Here is a 25,626-nt window from a genome sequence, read left to right as displayed (position 1 = left end):
TATGAGGGACTGAAAACAGTCTGCATCTACTCACGTTTTTTAGTCTATAATAAAGGCTTCTCACTTGATACATTTGTTCACTGAAATTCACAGACATATATGAAGATGAATGTATTTTGTAATGGGAGAGCGGCTGGCTGTACAAGATGTACTTTATTTTGTATTTTCTTTGGTTTTTGGTCCAGTCATGGCTGTAAACCATATAATTAAATTGAATTTGGATTTTGTTTTACTGAGTACTTTGAAATTTTGAAAGTAAAATATTCTCAGACAAAATCTGGGGTTTAGATCCAAATTTAGGCACATGATGCAACTGAGCTAGCAGAAGCATACATCTCCTCCCCACAGCAGCCTCTCCAACTCCATGAAAATGGTACACATTCGGCAAGTTCACACATAATGAGGAGCCACCATGGGCAAATTTCCCCGCAGGGCTTCTTGTTGCAGTGCCGGCCCCCATTTTGAAAATTCAAGGGGGGGGACCGTAGCATTGTTACATGCGAACCTGGCCAGGGTGTGTTGTTGGAGTGGTTAACAAGCCACCCAGAGCCCGTGGCCTGTTTTAGGGTTCCAGGTGGCTTGTCAACCACCCCAACAACCCACTCTGGCCAGGTTTGCATGTAACGAGAAGCTATGGTGCACCCCTGCTGTGGCTTGAATTTTCAAAATGGGGGCTGGCATCACAACAAGCCCCATGAGGAAGTTTCCCCATGGTGGCTTCTTGTTACATGCAAACCAGGTCAGGGGACCTTCATGAAGGGGGTGAGCTGTGGTGTGTGGGGAGGAAGGGGTATCTCCCAAAACTGGGCAGAGGCACCTTCTGTGAGCAGACTACTTCCATCAATGGAAGGCAGATCTTGGATCTAACCTCTAATCTTTAAAACTTTTAATGGACTGTTTTAAAGTTTCTGGTGTAAAAAAAGAAGAGAATGGAGCTAGTGTATATAGAATACTCAGCTTTCATGTCAGGATCCTAATTAAGGGTAGCCCAGTTGTCATAAAACAGTAACATCCAGAACTTACTGTTCAAATGAAGCCAACATCCTGGTTGACCTGGACAAGATCTATTAGCATTTGTAGATTCCAAAATGTGATATATTGTATTGTTATATTGGTATTGTTATATTGGTGATCACATCATTTCCTGGAACTAAGACAGTAAGTAGCAAACTGTTGTTTTTCAAAATATTAAACTTTCCTTCCAATTTCCCCCAGAAAGCAAGTAATTAAATGTTACAGCTCTCTTTCATTCCCTATCTACCAACCTCTGGTCTAAACCAAAACAAATTTATCTGTGGAATTAATTATAGTTACTTCTGCCTTTTCCTCTATGCAGAGTGATTAAAAGAATACTTTGAAAATGAAGCAACTCAGACAGAGGTCACCAAACAAATATGGAGAGGTCTGTGGAAAAGTACAGTCAATGTGTGGTCATTATGACATCAATAGCTGGCATGGAAAGAAGACCAGCTTCTTTCTTCTTTTTTTTTAGGCAAAAGCAATCATTGCAAAAGAGATTTTACCTTTTGCCCCTCCAGCAGCTACTTGGAACCTTTTAAAAAGGCTGTTAATATAACCTTTTCAAATAAGTGCGAGAGTTAGAGAAATCTCAGAGCCTCAGAATTCATTATTGTAATATAGCGATAACTATGTATTCAATCTGGTGCACCACATTTGCCATTATCCAAATTTTTAAAAATCATGAGTTCATGAAGACTTTAGACATGTTTTCCTTCAAACCTTAGCTTCCAATGCCACATGAAAAACTGCATTTTGGAATTGAGGAGAGATCCAAAGGCAGATTGTAATATGGCACAGGTTCAACCATCCTCCCACCCCAAAATAACAGTACTTTGCAGGAGATTAAACAGTTCTTGGGATCCTGACCTAAGTTTCCCTACCCCCTTCATTCTGCCTTCATATTTTAAGAAATGGGGCTTATAAGAAACGGCTTCTGGGTAGAGGGCTCCTTCTCAGGGCTCCAGCTAGCCAGCCTTGTCCTTTTTGAGGATACTCTGTTCCCCCTCCCCCTGAAGGAGAGTCAAGTCAACATTCCATGACCATGTCCACTCTGCCTGCTCAGTCATCCTTGGGCTCTTTCTTTAGAAGGTTTTTTTCCCCTTAAAATTTTTGTACTTTCCCAGCTCTTCGGGTTCCCCCAAGCCTGGTTATATGTCCCTGTTGTGCATGGATGGTGCCATTTTGGCTACATCCACACTAGGGGCGTGTTTCCACGCTATCGGCTTCACTTTGTGGTGATGTTTCCCCAATCGCATCTTCTCCTCTTCCAGTTTCCACAGTGCTTAAAGTCCCGGCTTATCATCGCTGTAGCCTGGGGCTCTGTGCGGTTTCCACTGAGCAAATAATTTTCTTGCTGGCTGGGTGGAGTCTGAGTGGAGTCTGGGTTGGGTCTGGTTACATTATCGGTGTTCCCACCTCCTTAGCTGTGTTTTCAGGACAATGGAAGGAGAAGCTAATGGAGGAGTACCAGATTTTTTAAAAGGAATCAGCTTTGCTGTGAAGAGAGGCTTCCCCCCTCTCCCCCCACCCTTTCTCCTTTCCCCTGAAAGTCCAGATGCACCTGCATTTCAGGAACAAGCTGCACTGAGCACAATGGGAGTTACTTCTGAGTAGACCCACATATGCTTGTGCTGGGAAATGGGGGGGAGAACACAAAGAGGGAAACTAGCCCCCATTTTAACCCACAGGACCTCATTGACCACAAGGGGGGTTACTTCTGACAAGACAGTAATGGTTTGTTGTGGGAAAGAAAGCAATACCAGTCCCCATTTTAACGCACAGGATCTCTATAAGGAAGCTGTGAATGAGTTACGTCCTAAGGCAATAGACCAAAACCTCGAGATTGCACTTACTTGCATTTAAGGAATTGGGCTTAAAAGTGTGCCATTTCAATTGAGGAGGAATCTCTGTAAGTTCTGATGTAGGCATTCAAAGGCAAGCCTCGTTAAGCACAATAGGCATTACTTCTGAGGAGACACTAATGGGTTTGTTGTGGGAAAGTGAGTAGTAAACACAAAGACGGAATCCAGCCCTCATTGTAACATGCAGAATAGCTACAATGAAGCTGCAATGTACTTTCTTCCTAAGGCAATTCATCAGAGCCTCGCTTGGTTGCTTAAACACATTTAAGGAATTGGGCTTTATGTGTGCCATTTCAATTGAGGGGGAATCTCAGCCTCATCCACTGCAATGGGAGTTACTTCTGAGGAGACAGTAATGGGTTTGTTGTGGGAAAGAGACTGAAACGAGCCCCCATTTTAACACACAGGATCTCTATATGGAAGCTATGAATGAATTATGTCCTAAGGCAATGGAATGGAGCCTCGAGATCATGCTTAATCGCATGAAAGGATTAAGGAATTGGGTTTTGATATGTGCCGTGTCAATTGAAGGGCTTCTCTGTTATTTCTGTGATCATTGAGAGTGCAAGCCTCATTCAGCACAATGGGAGAAAACGCCCCTTGACTGGGGTCATGGGCTGTGTTCTAGTGCTTATTTTCAATGTTTTAAAAGTTGACCCCTCCTACTCCAAAATGGCAATGAAACTTCCAGAAAACAGGGAGGGAAAGGGTTGAGTCACTGAGGTCAGACACAACCACAAAAGCTGGGCTACACACCCCATGTGCAGGACTATGATACTGGACCCAGTGCAATTGTGGAAACAGGTCGGTAATGGAGCCGTGGTAAGGTGGAAAAGTCGGACTATAAGCAGTCTCAGAAGAAGTGGTTTTTCAGCGATAAAATGTGGGGCTGGTGCTGAATGGCCACGACATCATGGAAACACAGAGACCTCACCGCACAGCCAGGTTGGAGTAAATCGCTGGTGGAAACACAGCCTAGGAGGGTGTGTTGGCTATCACTATATAGGATAAACTGAGAAACACACCCCACCGTGGCCCACCCCCTCTTTGTTTGGCATGGCAATTTCACACAGAGGTAGAATAGACATAGCCTAGCTTACAAAATCATGGGATAACAGACATATTACAACTGAAATTTCTATAACACCTCCAAAAATACTATAGGGCCAAACAGCAAATGATGGTGGCTGACCTATGTTTCATCACATGTGGGTTCTGCTCCAGTAAGATCTACTGCAATTTAAAGAGCCAGGGAGGCATGCAGACAGGGAATGCTTAACACTTAGCTTCCCCTGCCTGCCCTATTTCCTTCCATAGCCCCTCTCTTTGTGTGCTTTTCTTCCAGCTGGGCTAACTTCCAGTATCAGACCCTGGTTGAAGGATAACAGACAAGCAGGGATAAGGTACATAAGGAAGTGGAGGGTTCATCACCCCTACCAGTCTGCTGCTTTCACAGACCTATATTTGAAGACACCAGCCTGTCATTGCCCTGTTTAGTTTGTGCCTAAGAAACAGTAATTTGTGAATACCACCTGTGAAGGGAGGAAGGCGGTTGCCCTAGCTTCCAGCAGTGTAGGCAGAAATCAAAGATTGCTTGGGCTGAACACCAACCCAGCAAGGTAGGCTGGCATCACCCTTTACGTCCAACTTAGCCTGAGCCAGGGGACTCTCAGACTCTACAGGACACCCCTAGCACATAAGAAATAAGGGCACCTTTATTTCAAAGTCCTAGACCTGAAACCTTAAACAGTAGCAATAACCAAGAAGAAAGCTCTGGACTTAGTACTAAGGCTTAATTGGAGTAAGGCACACTCTTGCAATTTTGATAGGTGGTAAGTTCATTTACAAAATGGAAAAGGAAAAGGGACAACCTACAACAAAACACAGCAGTCTTTGGAAACGATAGTTCAGCCAGAAAATAACAAATGCTACCTAAACCTGTCTATATGTACCAAAGCACAGGTCTTCAAATAGGACAGGGTCCAAACTGTGATCATGAGAGTCACAAGCCAAAAGCATGACGGACACAAAACCAAACCAAATGAAGACAAAGGGCAGTTGTAGCCCCCCTTGCTTTATTCTCAAAAGCCTTTGACAAATGTGGTTGAGCCTATTTAGCCAATCGCCAGCTGGCTGAATAGCACTCCGAGGCTTTCTGTGGCGGGGGCAGGGGGAGTCCTCACAGCAGCCCAGCTGAAATCATTCAATCTAATTGGCAAGAGGTCTGCTCCAGCCTTGAAGGGCCTTGAGAACAGAACAGCACAAGATAATGCACAGAAGTGGTTTAACAAGCGTGTGCAGGCCCATCTTCACAAAATGAAGTTTTGACAAGCAGCTAGATCACCAAAAGGAAATGGATTATTTGGCACAGCTTGTTTTAACTAGCACCAAACTTACTACTGAGTTGTGTTAGGCAGCCATCGCAGGTGGTAGATGTCAGGGTACAATTAAAAGGCAACAAATTGGAATTTACTGAGTTTATATCACAGGAAATTGCATTTGAATTTTTCTGCATGAAGCACCAATTTTTGCCCACAAAAAAATGTTCCTTAGGATTGGGCCACAATATATCCCCTGAGAGATCTTCGCTTCTTCCAGCGTGTATACATATACACGCCTCCCACAATCACAGCCGCTAGAACTACAGGAACGGCTGCCAAGTACCAAGACAGATGTTGCTCTGTAAAAGAAAATTAGGTATCAAGCTTTGGACAGCTTACATCAGAAAACAGGGATATTATTTCCTTGACCTCCCTTGTTCCCTCTCCATTTCTGATCAGTGTTAGAAGCATAACTATGCAATGAGGTGTAACTGTTATTCTTGGCCTGTTCCCTCAAACACAGTAGTCCATTCCCAGAAATGTCAGGTTGCATTAAAAATGAGCAACAAGCAGGACCTTTTTTCTCTTCCATTCCTGCAACAAGGAATGTAGTATAAGAAGATAAAATAAGAGCAGTCCTGCTAGATAAGGTCCATCTTTTCCAGTGCCGTGTTTCCAACAGCGGCCAGTCAGATGCTGCCAAGAAGACCTTAGGCCAGCCTTGCCCAAGCTGAAGCCCTCCAGATGTGTTGGGCTGCAACTCAGTCCAACACATCTGGAGGGTGCCAGGTTGGGCAAGGCTGGCTTAAGCGCAGCATGAAGGCTACACTCCCTCTTTGCCCCCAGCATCTAGTATCTCAAGGTCTACTGCCTCTGACAATGTCACTCCCATGGCTCATAGACCCTCTAGGGCTGCCTTTACACTATAGAAAAAACCTGCAGTCCTCCTGTTGTGGAGCCTTTCCACGTTTACAGCAGGCTCCCAGACGGTGACCACGGCATCGCTTCTGACCGGGGAAGCTTTTAATTTTCAAGGTTCCATAGAGATCAATGAAACAGCGCCATCTAGTGGCTGTTTTAATAGCATAACCATCCTACTTAAATAAATAGTTGATTATTTCTGGATCTTTTCAAGATGGAATAACCAGGAAATACCTCTGGAAGTGCCCTGGAGGTTGATGATGTCATGAAAAGGACCCACAAACCTCCGTGAGTGAGCAATCCCAATAGCACGATAAAAGTTCAGTGTGAAGAAGCTATAGATGTTGTTGGACTACAACTCTAATTATCCACAGCCATAGGGTATGCTGGCTGGGGCTGATGGGAGTTGTCGTCAAGCAACATTTCAAGGGCTGCAGGTTCCCCACCCCTGTTTAAACCCTTAAAGACTATTCTAAGCTAGGAGCCCATCTTCTCATCTTGTGGTAGTCAGTTCCATCTGTCCATTATGCACTGTGTGAAATAATAAATGCTTCCTTTCACTGTACCAAATTAACTGGTGAGATAGGTTTCATTAATTGTTGAAGGGGCCATTTTTCCCCTTGCAAAGCTTCGCAAGGAATACTACGTCCTTCCTCAACCTGTTGCCTTCCAGGGGTGTTGGACTACAACTCCCATTGTCCCGAGCCAGCATGAATTCATAGTCTAATGCACCTGGAGGACAACTAGTTGGGGAAGGCTGCTCTACTATTTTTCATGGATTACACAACATAACATTTCTCAAGCTCATCCGTTTCCCTCTCCTCTTCTTATCAATGTTAGAAGCATGACTATATCCAGCAGTGAAGTGTAACTGTTATTCCTGGCCTGGAGATAGTACATATAATCACAAAGAGTATACCACATTTTGTTTTCTGAACTCGGGGTCAATTTAGACATTACTTCTTAAGCATAGTAGTGACTACTGAAAAATGCTAGCCCTTGGTTGGTCTCTAAATCCCATTGAGTGCTGATGTCATGGGTGGCCCAGAAACTCAGTTACTTCTTACCTAGCCTAATGTGAGTGGCCTCAGTGGATGTGTGGCATTGGTTACTGGGAAGAAACCATGTGACCTGGATGGCCCATATGATCGGCACTTTTGTAGATTACCAGTGTGGCATGGTGCCCAACTAAAGGGAAACACAGCTGACATAACACAAAGGCCTAACAGCTGGCATAACGCAGAGGTAATGCACAAATGGGCTCTTGGCAACATTAGTTGACTTCACACATGCATGTCCATCTCTCCCCTTCCCTTGTGAGAAGGCCAGGAGGGAAATGTAATAAATAAACAAGTCCATTATCATGGTGAGAAATCAAGCAATGAACTAGCCTAGTCTATTCTTCAGTCTTAATTTCCCATTTGCAAAATGGGAATATTCATGGTCACTCTCACAGGGTAGCTAGAAGGATTAAGGAAGTAAGGATGATAGACTACATGGTAGAAATATTACAGAGTAATAATGCCCCAAAATATTCTCCTTTGCAATGGTCTTATAGCGACTGTGTACAATCAACCTCGGATTGACAATGCCAATAGCATTCTGCTGAGCTAAACCACACAGTAACAATTAGGGCAACCATTCATGCACACAGACAGGTACCTTCTTGCTTGACTTGTGTCGCATGTACTTGATGACCACGACTATTCTGGGCAACACATCTGAAATCTGTATTGAAATCTTCTTCTTTGACAGAGTCAAAAATCAGTGGCACCTCAATATAATTGTCGTCATTTTCTACAAGTTTCCTAAGATGAGAAATAGCCATTTATAGGTGCACGTATATTTTAAGCGATGAAATTTCCAGAACACTGTCACTCCTACAAATTTAGTTTTATCAGTTTAGCACTGTGTGATTGTGGGGTGGTGGTGGTGGAATTCAACCATGTCTGCAGGAATTTTACAGCACATGAGAGTAAATTCATTTCACTGTAGCAAATTAATCTGTTTTAGTTAATATTTTGTGTTCAAAATAGAAAGAAAAATGGATTTGACAGAATCTCAGGGGTGAACCAATGTGGTGGAGTGGATAGAGGGTCAGACTAGGAAGATGCAGGTTCACATTCCCATCAAGCATGAAGCTTAGTGGGATGACCTTGGGACAGTCACTGTCGCTCTGCCAAATCTAGCTTGCAGGGCTGTTGAGAGGGTAACAGTGAGGGCAGGGGCATTATTGTATATGGCCCACCTGGGCATGGGCCCCGGATCTTGTGAGCTGTCCTAATTGCCATTTTTTTACATTTTCCCATTGACTTGCATTGGAAAACAAAAACGGCCATAACTTTTTTAGTTTGTAGGATAAACTTATGACATTTGGAGTCTTGGTAGCCCCCATGGAGCTGATTGAATGTGCCAAATTTCAAGCAGTTAGCTCCATTGACTTTTGTGCTAGTCATAGGTAAAATTTGCTATTTTCAAGAAAATCTGTCAAAGCAAAGAGCTATAATTTTTTGTGTGCTTCCATTTACATGCATGGAATTTGGGGACCTTACAGCCCCCATAGAATTTACTGAGCCTGCCAAATTTCAGACAGTTAGGCCTAGTGGCTTTTGTGCTAGCCGCAGGTAAAATTTGCTTTTTTCAAGAAAATGTGTCAAAGCAAAGAGCTATAATTTCTTTGTTCTTCCACATAAGTGTATGAAACTTGGAAACCTGCCAGCCCCATGGAGCTGATGGAATCTGCCAAATTTCAGGCAGTTATGTCCAGTGCTAGTCACAGGTAAAGTTTGCTATTTTCAAGGAAATGTGTAAAAGCAAAGAGCTATATTTTTTTTTGTGCTTCCACATACGTGCATGGAATTTGGGGACCTGGCAGCCCCTATAGAGATGACTGAGCCTGCCAAAGTTCAGACAGTTAGGTCTAGTGGCTTTTGTGTTAGCCACAGGTAAAATTTGCTTTTTCTAAGAAAATCTGTCAAAGTAAAGAGCTATATTTTTTTTGTGCTTCCACATAAATTCATGGAATTTGGGGACCTATCAGGCCCTATGGAGCTGACTGAACCTACCAAATTTCAGACAGTTAGGTCCAGTGGCTTTTGCGCTAGCCATGTGTAAAGTTTCCTTTTCTCAAAGTCTAAAACAAAAAGTAAAAACGGTTGAGTCACCCAGGGGATTAGAGATCCTAATCAGAAGGTGTTTAAGGTGACCATTAGGAGGTCACAATCCCTAATCTCTGGTGTGGGGTTTGGGTGCAAAAAACCTCTCTCCCCCTACTTTTCTTTTCTGCTCTTACATGCCCACTGTTGGGAGCTTGCCTGCAATGAAATTTTGAAGAGGGAGAAGGAAGGGAAGAAAGAGCTCCATGTGAAATACTGGTATTTCACACAGCACCTGATTTTACTGCCCCAAACTGGAAGCTTTGGCTTCTGCAGAAGTTTAGTAGTTCAGTACAGCAAAGGATCCAATCAGCCTCCACAAACTTTTTTCTCTCCCTTCACTTTAATTTCTCCTAAATAGCTGTAAGACTCAAATAATCCCAAAGGGAGGGTTAGGACTATGTGGCGTCATGATCGAGAAATTGCTAGGGCTTTTAAATAGGTTCTATGGTTTTTAAAAAGCTAGAAAAAGCCCTCTGCCACCTCACCTCATAAAGTTAATCTAAGAACGTGCAATCCTTACAAACCCTCCACAGCCTCCTAAATTCCTCTGAAGTACTACCTCTCTGAAAGGAGCCACTTAGCTTAGGGAATTCTCTCTAACCCCCACCCCCACCCTGCATTTCCAGTCACCATTCTTCTTTTCTTCATCCCTCCCTTATCCTGTTCTTTCTTTCTCTTCTTTATTCCACCCAGAGCATATCTTGGGGAATTCTTAAAAAGAATTATCTTCAGTGGGCAAGAGAAGTTCTGAACTGTATTTGACTCTTTACAAACAGACAAGAGGGTTGGGTTTTCTCCTCCTCCTTGCTCAAGTCTTTAAGAAGAGTGGGTTCTGGTTGCAAAGAAACATATCTGGGGCTGTCTTGTTTGTCAGTTGCCATTATCCAGCAAGAGGAAGGGCTGTAGCTCAGTGGTAGAGCACATGCTTGGCATGCAGAAGGTCCTGGGTTCAATCCCCAGCATCTCCAGCTAGGGCTAGGAAAGAATCCTGCCTGCAACCCTGGAAAGCTGCTGCTGCCAGTCACCATCAGCAATTCTGGGCTAGATGGGCCCAGGCTCTGACTCAATATGAGGCAGCTTCCTGTGTTCCTATGAACAGAAAGCTTTAATTAAAAAACAGGAGTTTTTGGTTTGTTTTATAAGTGGCTGGGAGATAAATATTGCTCATTTATGCAATCCTGTCTATGCCTACTGAGAAGTCCCATTATGTTTACCGAGGCTTACCCCCAGGAAATTGTGCATAGGATTCCAGCAGAAGTTACTTTTGCAGAGAAGTTTGCACTTTGATGTTCTGCATGTTTACTCAGGAATAAGTCCTGAGTTGTGAGCATGGTACTGCAAGCTTAACACAGTGCCTACCCAATTCCATCTAATGAATTGACTACCCTTTCAGCTCAGTCCTATGCATGTTTTGTTATTTGTGGGTTGGGGGGGGGGGCGTGCATGAACTCTAGCTTCAGTGGTGAGGGAAAGGCACTTAGTACACGCTCAGAGTTTCTCCATGACTTAGCCCTAGTTTTGAAAACACACCCATTGGCTGTATCCTGGTGAAGTCTTGGCACAAATGAAGTTATGGGGAGGAAGATACAATGAGAGCTTGTGCATCACAAGGAGGAGGTAGAGAGGAGTTGCACAAAACAAAATATCTGTTTTTATGAAGAGTTGCTGGAGGATGGTAGGATGAGGAGGGATGGTTGCATGGAGGGGAATAGAATTGGTAGGGGGAGAATGTAAGTGCTCAGTGGTGAAAGAAAAACATTCTGCACATGCTCAGAGGCATTCTATATTTAAGAACATAAGAAGAGCCGTACTGTATCAGACCAAGGTCCATCTAGTCCAGCATTCTGTTCACACAGTGGCCAACCAGATGCCCATAGGAAACTCACAAACAGGACATGAGTGCAATAGCACCTTCCCAGCCATGTTCCTCTGCTGCTAACATTGGTGAAATGTAAATAAATTCTAGTAATTCTAAATTTGCATGCATGTATATCCTTCAGAATCTGCAGGTTTCTTGCCTGGAGGATACCTCTAATTACCTGTGCATTTTCATACAAATTTACCCACAAACTATTGGGGAAGGGGTGAATGGAAGGGAAAGCAAATCCCTCCCTCCTCCCAAGTGGAGAACTCCCCTTCCACATGTATCCTTCTGAAACTTTGCTGGTTTCTTACTTAGGTACGCCTCTAGGCTGTCTGTACTTTTCAGAACAACAGTCCACAAGGAACATAGGAAGATAGGTATGTCCACTTTTGGAGACCTCGAAATGTCAAGGCCACCCTTGCAACAAAATCCTCATGGCTAACATTCTGAAATTTGGAGACATGATCTCCTCTGATGGGACAATGAATCCTGAAATTTGTATCCAATTCTTCCAAGGAATTAAAATGTTATTGGCAGTTCCCTTTAAAAGAAAATCAAAATATGAACCCTGCACCTATTTTTCTGACATTGGGCAGGTGTAATCCCCTTCTAGGGGGGCTGCTATGCCTGAAATTATCATCCAGTTCTGACCAAGAGAAAAAAAGTTGCAGTTTTTTTCTAATTTCCCATGGAAGTCAACAGGAAGCATATAGACTCAATTTCCAAACCTTGACTCAGGTTTGGTGCTGAGCTGAAGTGGTCCGAATACAAATTGGCCAGAGCAGAAGAGGGATGTTTTCCAAAATGCTGAATCGGGGTCTGAGGTGAAGTGGGGGGGTCACTGCACACTTCTTATGTACGTATGTATGTAATCTATACACACACGCAAGCACACTGCATGCACACCACACACACACACACACATATTAGACGTGTGCTTAAACCTGTCTCTCTGTATCTGTGTGTGTATATGTGTATATATATATATGTATATATGTATATGTATGTGTATATATATATATATATGCAAATTTGTGTTATGGGCCTGAGCCCCAGATCTTTTAAGAACCTAGTAACACCCCTGATTGAGAGTGGTGGAGAAACTTGCAGGTGGACCTGAGCTCCTTGGAGAAAGGGCATAATATGGAGCTCTGTGCAGGGAACCCTCCCCACCCAACTGCCTTGGAGGCTGCTTTGGGGTTACTGAGGCAGGCCTGGGATGCTTTGAGTCCAACCCAACCTGCTTTGGGCTCCAGGGCCAAAGTGGGATTTGGATAGCTGAACTGGGCTCTCCCCCTCCCAACCCCCCGATGTGCCACACAAGCCCCCTGTTCCTTACTTGGAGCCTTGGGACGTGTGCCGTCAGCATCTTCAAGAGAGACGTGATTTTGTCGACTTCCTCTATTTCTGGAAATGATATCCTGTGCAAATGACAGCCTTGCAGATTCCATCTCTGGAAACAGAGGAAGGCTGAATCTACACAGAGCACTTATACCGTTACCATACCATTATCATAACTATTGGTACACATGACACCAATGGGCACCAACAGTTACGATAATGGTATAACTGCTATGTGTAGATTCATCCGAAGTTGCAATGGCAACTCCCTCGAAGAGGCCAGTGGCTGCAGGCACATGTCCTGAGGGTACAAGGTACAGAGCCGGGGCATGCAGCTGAGCGGAGGGGCGGCTGGGCATGTGGCTGGGCGGCTGAGCTTCTGGAGCGCACCAAGGTGCTCTAGCATGACCCGACCCACTTCGGGTTGCTTTGGGCCGATCCTGACCCACTTTAGTTGCGGTCTGAAGCACCCTGCTTTGGCTTGGAATTTGGGTCTGGAGCCAAAGTAGTGCACAGCACTGATGTGATGGTGATGAATCATAATATTAAAAAACAGCTTTTTGAACTTCATATTGCAAAGCAGTCAATGTTTTAAAAAAAGGGAAGGCAACATATGACCCAAAGTATCAATTGCCTTGAATACCTTCAGGTATCCTGGGCACCACTGAACTCAATGGGTGGTTCAGGTGGTTAGCATTTGAACAGAAGCCACCTGTATACTCAAATGAAACCAGGGGCTGTATGCTACATACTCTTTTTACTTGGATAGCATTGCAACATATGCCATATTCAACCTACTATAAATATTGGTATAAGAGCATAGCCTTAGGATGATGGGGCTTGGTGAGGGTGAGGGTTAGTGTAGTAGGAGGCTGCTAAATCCCAAGAACTTCCCACTATGCAGAGTGGATCAGACCAAAGGACTATCTAGTCCATAGTAAGCCCACAAGCTGGGCATGAATGCAACAACACTGCTCATATTCTCCAGATTACTGCCTCTTATACTGGAGATAGCATATATCCATCAGTAACCCTTAATAGCCTTATCTGCCATGTTTTTGCTGCTCCGCGCTCCTCTTCTGAGCGCGGGGCGTGGGGACATTCCGAGCTGCCTATGAGGCAGCACGTGCGGGTGGGGAGGTCAGATCTCAGGGAACCGACCTCGGAGCATGGGCTCCAAGGTTGGTTCCCGGAGACTGACGTATCCTATGGCCATCTAGTTGCTGACTAGAGGCCATAAGATTACGCTCTTAAATATACATCCAGATTATCCCCCCAGTGTGTGGACAGGTCAGCCCTACATAGGGTGAGAGTAGACATGATGTCAGCAGTGCCATTTGTCTGACCATGTGCTTGTCCCCAATCTAGTGTAAAGTGGAGAGCTGAGGTTTGATTTTTAGAGCATTAGAAGATTAGATTTTCTCTAATCTTCTTTTAAAGCCATCCACATTGTGATACATCTTGTGATAGCAAATTACACAGTAGCTATGTGCTTTGTGAAGAGGTACTTCCTTTTATCTGTCCTCAGTCTCCCATTATTCAGCTTGATGGGATGACCCTGGCTTACTTCCTTAGAAACCTTCCCCTCCTGTGACACTTTTTTCCTCACCTGAGCTTCAATACTAGAGGTGAGCTCAACTAATTGAAAATAGGGTGGAGGGAGAGGCTACAGAGAGGTACCAGACAACCTTTTTGCTCTAAAAATCAAACCTCAGCTCTCCACTTTACACTAGATTGGGGACAAGCACATGGTCAGACAAATGGCACTGCTGACATCATGTCTACTCTCACCCTATGTAGGGCTGACCTGTCCACACACTGGGGGGATAATCTGGATGTATATTTAAGAGCGCAATCTCATGGCCTCTAGTCAGCAACTAGATGGCCATAGGATACGTCAGTCTCCGGGAACCAACCTTGGAGCCCATGCTCCGAGGTCGGTTCCCTGAGATCTGACCTCCCCACCCACACGTGCTGCCTCATAGGCAGCTCGGAATGTCCCCACGCCCCGCGCTCAGAAGAGGAGCGCGGAGCAGCAAAAACGGGGCATTCTGGGGTGGGGAAGGCGGAAATGCCGGTACGACACATCCAACGTGTCTCCTGGCAGCCACTTCCCCTGCTCCACCTTCCCATGGCTAGACAGCTGAAATCGGCCATCTAGCTGCAAATGGGGATGATCCCCTCCATGCTTCTCCTGCCCTGCATTGGATAGGCAGTTGCATCCGAGTTCAGTGCTCCCTAAAGCACTGTCAAACAACAGTACTTTTCAAGGTGGTATGACAAATACCACATTTTCCTTATTCTTTCCAAATGAGCTTTGCCGCCATACGTCATTGAAGTAAAGGGTGTACCTGCCTGATAGAAGAGACAGCCGAAGCTGATGACTTTTAGGTTTCTTCTAAAGATACTAATTTTAGGGGCAGGGTGGAATAACATGACATTTCAACAATACTTACTGAGTTTCTCCTTCAGAAACTCTGCCCTTTCGATAAGTCGCACTAATATGACTGTTGTTGGCTAGCCACCAGACATCAGTGTAGGAATGGCTGCTTGCTTCAACAAACACTTTACATGGGATGGTCAGGCGAGAACCTATTTTAAAATGAAATAAAGAGATAAACACACACAAACTGAAGGGTGTGTTGCGCAGTAATGAATATCACCAGTCCTTAATTCTTAAGACGTTTCCAGGTGAACTGTAATTCATTCTTCTTTGTACTGGCATTCTACAGCCAGAATGAAGTAGGCATGGAGTAACTTTAATTCAAGTAAAATCCACAATTGGGCAATACCTTTATTAGGACCAGCCAAAATGCCACAAAAGTGTACAAGCTCTTGAGTTTGGATTTTAGATTTTCTTTCTTTCTTCAGGGATCACAGAGACCATTTTTGGTGGCGTTTTAAAATTCAGCTGGGTATTTTATTTTTATTTCATGTGTTTTGTCCTAACTGTTACTTGTCCAGGTGCCTTGGGAAGGGTGTATGTTAGAAACTGAACTAAATGAGCGATTAATTCTACCCACTGAATCAATGAGCCATCAGTTTAACTGCTTTCAGCTAAACAGCAATGTATGCAATTCTACACAGCTTACATTGGAGTAGTCCTATTAGATTCAGGGTGGTTAAAGACTTGTAAAGGGGTCTATGTTTCCCCTCTTCCAACTGGGGATCTAGATGAGCAGCTGTGAGTATGGTATAGGGTTGACACCCAAGGTGACTGACTAGTCAAATATTGTCAAATATTCCATGAAGCCAACAATGTACCTGGCAGATCACCTTTTTAAATTTCACTGTGGTGCCAATTATGATCAAAGGCAGGACCAAGGGCTCTTTACCCCTAGCTTGCAGCAGTCAGGGGACAGCCATGTCAGTCTAGCAAAGCTTCTCCTATTGACCACTTACTTACTATAACTGCAGGCATCTCCCAAAAGGGACAGAAACACAAGCAATCATCAACAGCAAAGGTCATTGCCTAGGACCACCCATGACTCCATCTTGTGTGCTCCAAGCATCAGGGAGCAACCCAATGTGTGATCTGGCTGACTGTTCCATTACTATGCTTTATGTCCATCTTATTTTAATTTCTTTTTGCAGTGTAGGCTGGTGACTCCAATGTCAGTGGGGAGGTGAATCCACTCTGGGTTCTATTCAGAACTCCTTTAGAGTTCTGAGTGGTTCTGACTGAAATCCATAGTGAATTCAATACCTCACTGACATTGAAGTCACCAGCCTCCACTGTCTTTTGGTTCTCCCCCCCTTTCCTGGTGTTCTTAAATAAAAATCAAAAAAGAGAACTGTTTAGTGAATTGTTCACATTTATAGACATTTATTTCTTTATTACATTTATATGCCGCCCTTTTTCCTCCTTAAGGAACCCAAGGCAGCATACATAATCCTCTCCTCTCCATTTTATCCTCACAACAAAAACCCTGTGAGGTGCGTTGGGCTGAGAGTCTGTGACTGGCCCAAAGTCACCCAGTGAGCTTCCGTGGCTGAGCCTTACCTAATGTAATTAGAAGTTATTGTAGTCCTATGTGAACCAGTGAACTTTTCAAACTGGTTAACTGCTATTGTGCAACAGTGAAAATAACTAATTTGTTTTTTCCTATTAGTGTATCAAACCTGTTAATTATTAAAATATATTCGTATTGTTATAATAAAATCAGTGGTTTAATATTATTTGACTGATCAATTGACCAGTTCTGTTTTGATCGGTCAAATGCCCATTCCTAGTATAGAACTGGGGTTAATAGAAAAGAATGGCACTACTCAAGAGCAGTTGCACAAACACCCACCACACTCCCCAGGTGTATCAGTAGTACCGCATGGTTAAGGGAATCAAAGCACGCAAAGATCTAACTGGATCAGTAAAATGCCCCCTCCCCATGATCTCTAGACAAAGGTTGCAGATCAAACACACAGGCCTAATGGTCATGCTGGCTGAGAATGATGGGAATTGTAGTCCAACACATCTGTAAGGCGCCCGGTTGGGGTAGGCTGACTGAGGACAAAACACAGATTGGCAAGTGCCCAAAGAGGCCATGTTTCTGACGGGCACCGTAAGCTTGAAAGCAAACACTTGTTCAGCCAGCTTATTCAATAAGAAGAATTAGAGGAAAGAGCTGGGAAAACCAGCATCCAGATTTGAGCAGCTTCTGGAGTTGTGCTTACTCAGCCGTTATACAGTTAAAGTAATGGGGCTGAGATTATTTATCTGAACCCGCTCTCCCTTTGGTTTAACCACATCCTCCTTGAGTCAAACCTGCATTCCAGCACTCCAGAACCGTCAGGCGGTGTGGTAGCATGCGTGTGGCAATGTTTTACTGCTGCACAGCCATCTCTATGACATCAGCCTAATCTCACTGACAAACACAACAGCGGCAGGAGACAGGTCTCTTAAAAGGGCATCAAATGCAAGACGTTCGTCCCATAGGAAGGCCAAGATTCAATCAAAATATTTCATTTATGCCCAAACCTTCAAACACCACACTCGGCCCCCGCTGCCACTTGTCACTGGTGCAAACATGTCAGCAACATCACCTCCCCAACACCACTTTTGCCACTGAAGCAAATGTGCAGAACTGGAATCTGAACACAGCGGACCCTTTGCTAAGTGCCCCATCTAGTTCTTGCGAAAGGAAGAGGCGGAAATGCTGATCTAAGTGGAAGAGGAGGGGAAAGAGAAAAAGGGCATCTCTACACCAGCCTAAAATCCTGCATTTAAAATGGGGCTTTCCGCTTCCGTTTTAAATGCAGGATCACCACTGACTCCCTTTACACACACGTCCTTTCCCCCCTTCCCCTCGCCCCCCTTCTCCCCCTATCTGAGTCTTCCACTATCTTCCATTGATCTCGCTCCTCTTCTTGCCACTTTTCCTCTTTTCACGGAGGAAACTGAAGCGGAACACAACAGGGTAATTTGATAGCTCATTATCTGCCACCTATTTAAAAATGGAACAAAGGGCATTTAATGCAGGAGGGTCACAGCAGGGTCACGGCATCATGTAAAGAGCCTGCAAACTTCTCTGAAGGAGCAATCTCAGTCGCAGGATAAAAGCTCCATGTGATGAAGCCCAAAGCCTCATAGCATGAGGGGCCCAGATTTAATTCATCTTGCCCTGTATTTCTACATAGGCAGTGGCTGGTTCTACTAACTATGTTCCTGTTCTCAGGGCCATGGTGTCCATGCCCAAATCCAGATCTAGGGCCCCCAGCTTGTGGTCCCAAAGATCAATGATGGAAGAAACGGGAGCGTTCTTGACAGAAGGACAGCTGCCAGTACACAGGGAAACCAGGGATGGCTACAGTAAAGCAACCCGCTTCAGGTGGCATAGGGAGGCGGGTAGGAGAAGGCAGGAACTGGTATCTAAATGGTGCAGCATGGCCTATAAAATGTTGGCCCAAGAGGGGAGGGGGGCACACAATTTGGCCTCTGCTTCAAACAACAAAATGTCTTGGGCTGTCACTGCAAACAATTCTGGGAATTATACTTTGGTGACAAGTTTCTAAGAATTCAGTTATTTAAATATTTAAAATTATTTCTAAGCCATCTTTAAGTGTGGGAACCTCTCTAGAAAGAGTTCCCTAACGTCACCACTGCCTCCCCTCTACAGTTTCAACAGATCCCTGGACAGAGAGAATTACAGCCAAACGACATGTTCTGTTATTTCTGTGAGTCTTTGTTCCAGCTGTTTTAAAATGCAAAGAAATCATAGGCAGTGTTGACATTGAGGAGCAGACTAGCAGGAAGACTGCTTAACTGTTTTCTTGCCAAAAGTTCATCTAGTCAAAATCACCCCAAGCTGATTTTCTGCCCAAATGACTGGCAGAGAGTTCACACACCCCTGCCTCTCCAGCCCTTTGCTCAGCCTTGAAGCCAGCTATAGCTATTTTGCATTAAATGAAGAAACATTAGAAAAAAGAATAGTGGAATGATGCATTCCATGTAAGTCTGGCCCTTAATGTAAAAACAGTTCAAGGCTTTATTGTGGATATTCTCTTAATGTACTGCAGGTAGTATTAATTCTGCCATGATTATAGTGAAGCCGCTTCAACCATTATTAATTGTAATTGTGGTTGAAATTAATCCTAGAGTTTACTTGCAAAAGTGTAAACTGAGTTTTACTGGATAGTTTATTTACTGGATAAATTATTTAATTTAATGGATTGTCTCATTAAATTCTAATTCTGTATTCTGAACCTGGAAAAAGAATGAGTTTATATTAAGTTAATCATTACCATGACTTTGCTTCCAGAAAACCTCTTGAATAAATTTAAACCTCTTGACCTTACCGAGAACTGCTAATGTAATCGTTTGATTTGGATAAACGATTACAGGGATGCTTTTCTTCTTTTGGCCTAGGGAGAATTCACAGTGAAGAAATTGTAGGGAATCGTTAGATTTCTGAAACAAACAATATGTTAGCATCACAACACACACATTTTCCATTCTTTTTTCTTTTTTTTTTACTACCAGAGGAGTAGTGACCTCTTCAAGAGGACAAGACATAGTTAAAAATGAGCAGTCACACTATGGGGTTCTATCCAATGTTAGGCTAATGGAAATGGCACAAGTGGTGGCATTGTTCACTAGCAGTTGTGAAAGCACTAACACAAGCAACACCTCGCCTCCTTGAAGTTGCACCCATTTGTGCAATGTATGCCCTTGGGTCAATCACACACACTCACACCCTAACCTACCTCACAGGGGTATTGTGAGGAAAAATGGGGAGGAGAACCATATACAGAGCAGCATCCAATTGGACTCTACCGCTAATGTAAATTACATTGCACTAGTGTAAGGGACCTCTAGCACAGCTCCAATAGCATTAGCTGGCATGACGAGATTCCCCAATGTAATTTAGGTTAGCACTCATGTCTGCTGGATACTGCCCACAGTGTATATTATGGATTATGTTATACACCATCCTGTGCTACTTAGAGGAAAGGCCAGATATAAATATAATAAAAAACATATATTATGATTACATTTTTCATATATTTTATCTTCTGCCAACATTCACAAGTAAATCTGGCAATGAATGAAGAAATTTTACTCTAAAAGCATGCCCAAGTAATACAAGAGATAGCTAGGAGAGGAAAGAAAGAAAGAAAGAAAGAAAGAAAGAAGCCTGATCTGAGTGTTTGAAACATATAACAAAGTGCCATTATAGATCTCTTGCACGATTTGTGTCTGTGTGTGAACATGGGATAGAAAATGAAACATGTGCTGTGATGCTGAATTTCATATCAAGGTGAAAACTCTATGGTTACAAAATAATGAAAGAGAGCAATCCTATTGCAGCCAAATTATATGCTAGACACCTGCTGAACAAACTGGAGGATTGAGCCTTCATAAATAACATCCTTATAGAAGAACAAGCTGGTTTTCGAGTGGGTTATTCAACAATGGACCACTGTTTTGTACTAGACCACCTGGTTAATAAGTACAAAAATCTAAAAACATCAAAATTGTACGTAGCATTTATTGATTTCAAAGCAGCTTTTGACTCAATTAATAGAAACAGGTTATGGGCAAAACTGGCAGACTTAAATTTAGATTGACGTCTCTTGATTCTGTTACAACTGTTGCATGAAAACTCAAACATTCAGGTGAGATTTTCTACTGCTGGACACATGACGGATAATATTGCAGTATCTGGAGGAGTTAAACAGGGGTGTGTCTTGGCCCCTCTTCTCTTCAATCGATTTGTAAATGATATAGCTTTTAATTTGACTGGTGATTTCTATTTCCCAGTAAAATTAGAAGAAAGGGAATTGTCCTTTCTTCTTTATGCTGATGATCTGATTCTCATTTCATATACCCAAATAGGTTTAAGGAGATTACTATCAGCATTGGCTGAATATTCCCATAAAAACCCACTATCTATAAATTATGAGAAAACCAAAGTCATGGTCTTTGGACATAGATCCCCATTACACAAATGGAGAATAAACACCCACCCTATTGAGCAAGTATCCTCGTATCGCTATCTGGGTGTTCTTTTTTCAGCTTCAGGAGGCTGGAATGCTCATTTCAAATCCTTGAAATTAAAGACAAACCAACAACTAAACAGTTTACTAAAGTTTTGGCATACAAGGGGAGGTTACCAAATCCACCCAATGTTAATTTTGTTGAAATCAAAACTTATCCCTCAGTTTGTATATGGAGGAGAGCTATGGGCTTTGAAGTCTTCCTATAATATGGAAATGTTTCAAAACAAATTGCTGAGAACAATTCTAGGTTTGACAAGGTGTATTCCTGCTTCATTTTTACTTTCAGAAACTGGTGTAATATCAGTTAAATATATCATGGTCATCAGGGCCTTTAATTATTGGCTTAAGATTTTTTTCTCTCCTTCAACTAGATTTCCTAAACTGTGCCTTTTAGAACAAATGAGAGTTAACCTATCAAACACATTATCCTGGTTTCAGAAATTAATTTATTACATTAATTATTATGGTTTTTCCTTTAAATATTTTACCACTTTGAATGTTGCCCATAGCAAAGAGGTTTTTAAGGAGAGGGTTTATAGTGTTTCTATCCAAACGGATCTCTGTTGAGTGTCTAGTAATAAGATAGCACCTTGGTTTGCAAAGACCAAGCTTAAATTTGAATGTGAACACTATCTGACTTTAATTACAAACCCTTGTTTTAGATCCGCTCTCACACGATTGAAGATGGAGCAAATGCAAGACTCCCTATGCCTCGAGACTCTGCCCTTGCCGTACTGGCAAAGTGGAAGATCTGCCTCATTACTTATTCTACTGCCCTATTTATTCCCAAATTCATTCTAAATATTTGCATTGTTTTCTTGAAAAAAAGTCCAGCTGGTCCGATTTAGACAGAATACACTTTTTGTTTACTTCCAAAGAAAGACAGTCTTATCGGCATTGGCCAATTTTGCTCTCACGGCCCAATCGCATAGAGCTAATTTTATGACCTTGCAGGAAATTAAAAATTAATAGGATTTGTTTGATTTCTTTTATGTATGTTTTATCTTTGTTATTATTTTGCTTGTTGTAACCTCTGGTTGAAACAATAAAAGCTTTGATTGATTGATTGATTGATTGAGAGCGATCCTATGGCCGCTAGTCAGGGGCTAAGCGGCCACAGGATATCTGGGTTTTTGGGAACCGACCTTGGAGCCCACGCGCCAAGGTCTGTTCCCGGAGAACCAACCTTCCCCCCCTTCCACGCTGCCTCGCAGGCAGCACAGAACAGCTCCATGCTCCGCACTCACACGAGGCGCGTGGAGCGGCCAAAACGGGGCGTTCCAGGGGTGTTCTGGGGCAGGGAGGGCAGAAATGCCAGTATAACACTTCCTGTGTGCTGTCTGGCAGCCTCCTCCCCTGCTCTGCCCTCCTGCAGCTAGACAGACGAAATCGGCTGTCTAGCCGCAAATGCAGGGCAGGAGAAACACAGAGGGAACGATCCCCTCCATGCTTCTCCTGCCCTGCACTGGAAAGGCCGTTGCCTCGGAGTTCAAATGCAGCCGCCTTTCTGCATAGGATTGCACCCTTAATTAGCAGAGAGCTAAATAATAAGATGACTATCAAATCTATTATTTTCACAGTGGAAACATAACCTTGACACAGCTACAAGATTAAGAGCACAAAAGAAGATCTTGTAAAATATTGGGAGAATACAGGCAATGATTTAGCAAATGGTAACTTACCAGTTGTGTGCATGCAACAACTTGGTAAGCAAGTCATCCGTATTATCTTGGCAAGTGCTGAGAATAATTTTACCACACCCTTGTTTTACCAGATTTCTGATCGAGTACAGAATTGTGGTAAAATATTCTCCTCTTCCTTGGCAGCATAGTGCAGAGTACCATGAACTGCTTGCCAAGTGGTTACTTACAGCCACCACCAGAGTAAGCTACTAATTGTTGTCTGTAGACATTTATTACTGCACATTGGATCCGATGTACATTCACATTTTATACCAACACTCACGTACATATCTTACCAATATACCTTATGATGCAAAACCTGACTGGAGTATGTTATAATACCAGTCAAGAGTCTTACTGTGACTTCAAGCGACAAAGAGCCTTGTGGCACCTTAAAGACTAACACATTTACTATGGCATAACCTATTGTGGACCTATGCCATCGTAAATGAGGTAATCTTTAAGGTGCCACAAAACTAGTGTTTTTGTTATAACAGACTAACATGGCTACCCCTCTGGAAATTGTAGCTGTGTGTTGCTTCATATTATGTGTGGTATTTCAATTTCATTTTATTAACCTGCACATTTTGTATCTGATGTTATCTTACAGAGCAGCGCTCCCTGCACTGATAAAGTGGATGAGCTGTATGTGGACTGGACACCCATTAGGCCCATCTGGGGAGGTCGGACATGGGAGGGGTCTCTGCCTTCCCTTCTCTTTGAAAAAAATAGTGGGGTGCTGAAACGACCCCCACCTCCCCCAAACACCGCAAAAGGCCAAGGAGAAGGTTTGTACATATGGTAGCCTTCAGCCACCAGGACTAGTAGGGCTTTGAGCAGCTGACACAAGTAGTCTTCTACTCGCTTCCTTTCAGCTGGGAAGGCTTGTAGTGCCCCACCCCAAGGATCCTTTAAGAGGTGAGGCAAACTGCCCCTTCACCACTGAAAGGATAACAGGAACCAGGGCTGGGCTCTCTTTCCAACTTTCAGATGTTCCCACACTGTCTGCAAGGAATTTTAAAACTGGTTATTTTTAAAAATGCTGTTTACTTTACTGGATCTGAAAAGACATGAAACACACTACCACCATCTGCTGGCCAGTGTTGTACTGACAGGCCGATTAACAGAGCCCCGTTTATTTATCAGTGCGGCAGGCACAGCTATTTGTACACACTTTAAAAGGGAGACAGTGGGACAGAGGTCTTTGTCTACCTTCCTTGTCCACTACTAATTAAATATTATATCTTCCAAGCTGTTTGAAGCCATTTCCCGGGGGTCTCTTATGGGATAAATTATTCAGTGAGAGGCTTTTAAAGCACAACCGTTCTACTTCTGGGAATGGCTGGGAATTCCCAACACTGCTATGGACTATTAGCCAGCAATTATAGGTCTCTGTGAAACTATTTCAGGCTGTTATCTGAAGAAAGTAGCTGGAATGTTGTGCTGAGTAAGCTCATAGCTTTGGCAGTTGACAGCTGTAATGCTGAGAAACTTAAAGAGTAGGAGGGTGTATCTGTTCTCAACTCACTGCCAGAACACATTCTAGGGAAACTATAGTCAGCGATGTGCATATCCCACACATCTGCAGTTGCACCACAGAGGTGCAAGGCTTAGTAACTGGCATACAATTCTGGCCACATTTCCATTCCTTTTTAATATATCAAGTTTCTAGTCCTTAAGTTCCAAAATCTGTGATCGCTGACTGGTGAGCTCTTAAAAGACTAAGCTGGGGCAAGATTGAGCAAGGCTTCCAGTGGTCATGGTGGTGCCACTTGGGTGTCTTGCACAGGTCCCATCCAGCCATCCAGCCATAACTAGCAGAAAAAGAATATATTATCATAGAATCATAGAACAGTAGGGTTGGAAGGGGCCTACAAGACCATCAGGCCCTGTTACGCAAAGTTAACATAAAAAGCTGCGCTGAACCAAGTCAGACCATAGATCTATCTAGCTCAGTATAGTCTACACTGAGAGGCAACATTTCCCCAGAGTTTCAGAGAGGAATCTTTCTTGTCCCTATCTACTTCTGTATACAAAGTTTGTGCTCGTCACTGAGCTACACCCCCTTCCTGTATTCACAATACGCATAATTTTGCATAACTTTTTTTTCCTTTTTTTGCAACAATATGCACATTTTGCATCAACTTATCCTGGTGGACAACTCAAGTTACCTTCATACAGAATTTGGAATTTGCTTTTAAAGAAAAAAAAAAAGCAGAGTGAACACAGTACTGTTAATAGCGATGTACTTCAACACCTTCAGTAATAAACACAGTCTCATTACCAAGTGCCTGTAGCTGAATGGTCCTGGTGATGTTATATTCTGCCTTTTCATGCTCAAAGGTCATTTGGCAAGTATAGTAGCCTGAATCGTCCAGTGACACGGACCTGATAATGAGGTAATTTGTGTTGTTCAAAGCTACAAACTTTTTATTGTCTACATCCAGAGGTGTAGAGTCCTAAAATATAATAAATAAAACAAAATTAAAATAAAATAAAATAAAATAAATAGAGACAGCAAGCAAATACTTAAATATGGCAGCAGCCTTGCTTCAGTGCCATAAAGCCTTGGTTTTTGCGCTAACAGAGAATTCTACCTTGATTTCTGGCTACTTAAATATGACCGTACTGGTTTAACATCCAGCGATGCAGAGCTGATAGACTGAACCTCCTTCAGCTGCACAGAAGCTCAGAGCTTGAAATCCAAAACACAGAACACGAAGGTATTCATTTCCTAACTACCAAGGGACGCTTCCAAAGTATTGTATCAGTCACACCTATCCTACTTTTAGCTCAAGAATCCTCATCAGGCCACCATGTTAATAATAATCATAGACTTGGGTCTCTACATGGTGTCTGTGGGAACCAATGTTTCTCTCTTGGTGTCCACCAGGCTCGCTGCCCCGCCTGATTTTTATTTTGTTTTTAAGGATTTCTTTGATTTCTTAAAAAACTGGGAGG

The 25,626-nt window shown here is 43.2% G+C and overlaps 1 protein-coding gene across 1 annotated transcript in view; it reads right to left on the bottom strand.

The window, feature by feature from the left end:
* Window positions 1-4,925: 4,925 nt before the first annotated feature.
* Window positions 4,926-25,626, bottom strand: part of IL1R2 (interleukin 1 receptor type 2) — a 32,502-nt gene continuing 11,801 nt past the window's right edge. The window contains exons 5-9 of the mRNA XM_084841787.1: window positions 24,950-25,124; window positions 19,280-19,345; window positions 14,944-15,079; window positions 7,787-7,932; window positions 4,926-5,562 (exon numbers count right to left, since the gene is read on the bottom strand). Of these exons, the coding sequence (XP_084697913.1) occupies window positions 5,432-5,562; window positions 7,787-7,932; window positions 14,944-15,079; window positions 19,280-19,345; window positions 24,950-25,124 (654 nt within the window). The 3' untranslated portion in view covers window positions 4,926-5,431. The remainder of the gene's footprint in view (window positions 5,563-7,786; window positions 7,933-14,943; window positions 15,080-19,279; window positions 19,346-24,949; window positions 25,125-25,626) is intronic.

This window comes from Heloderma suspectum, chromosome 3, assembly GCF_057233095.1.
Source record: "Heloderma suspectum isolate Gila_16-S chromosome 3, 16-S_ref, whole genome shotgun sequence".
In the NCBI taxonomy this organism is placed as follows: Eukaryota; Metazoa; Chordata; class Lepidosauria; order Squamata; family Helodermatidae; genus Heloderma; species Heloderma suspectum.
This window is presented reverse-complemented; position numbering and strand designations above follow the sequence as displayed.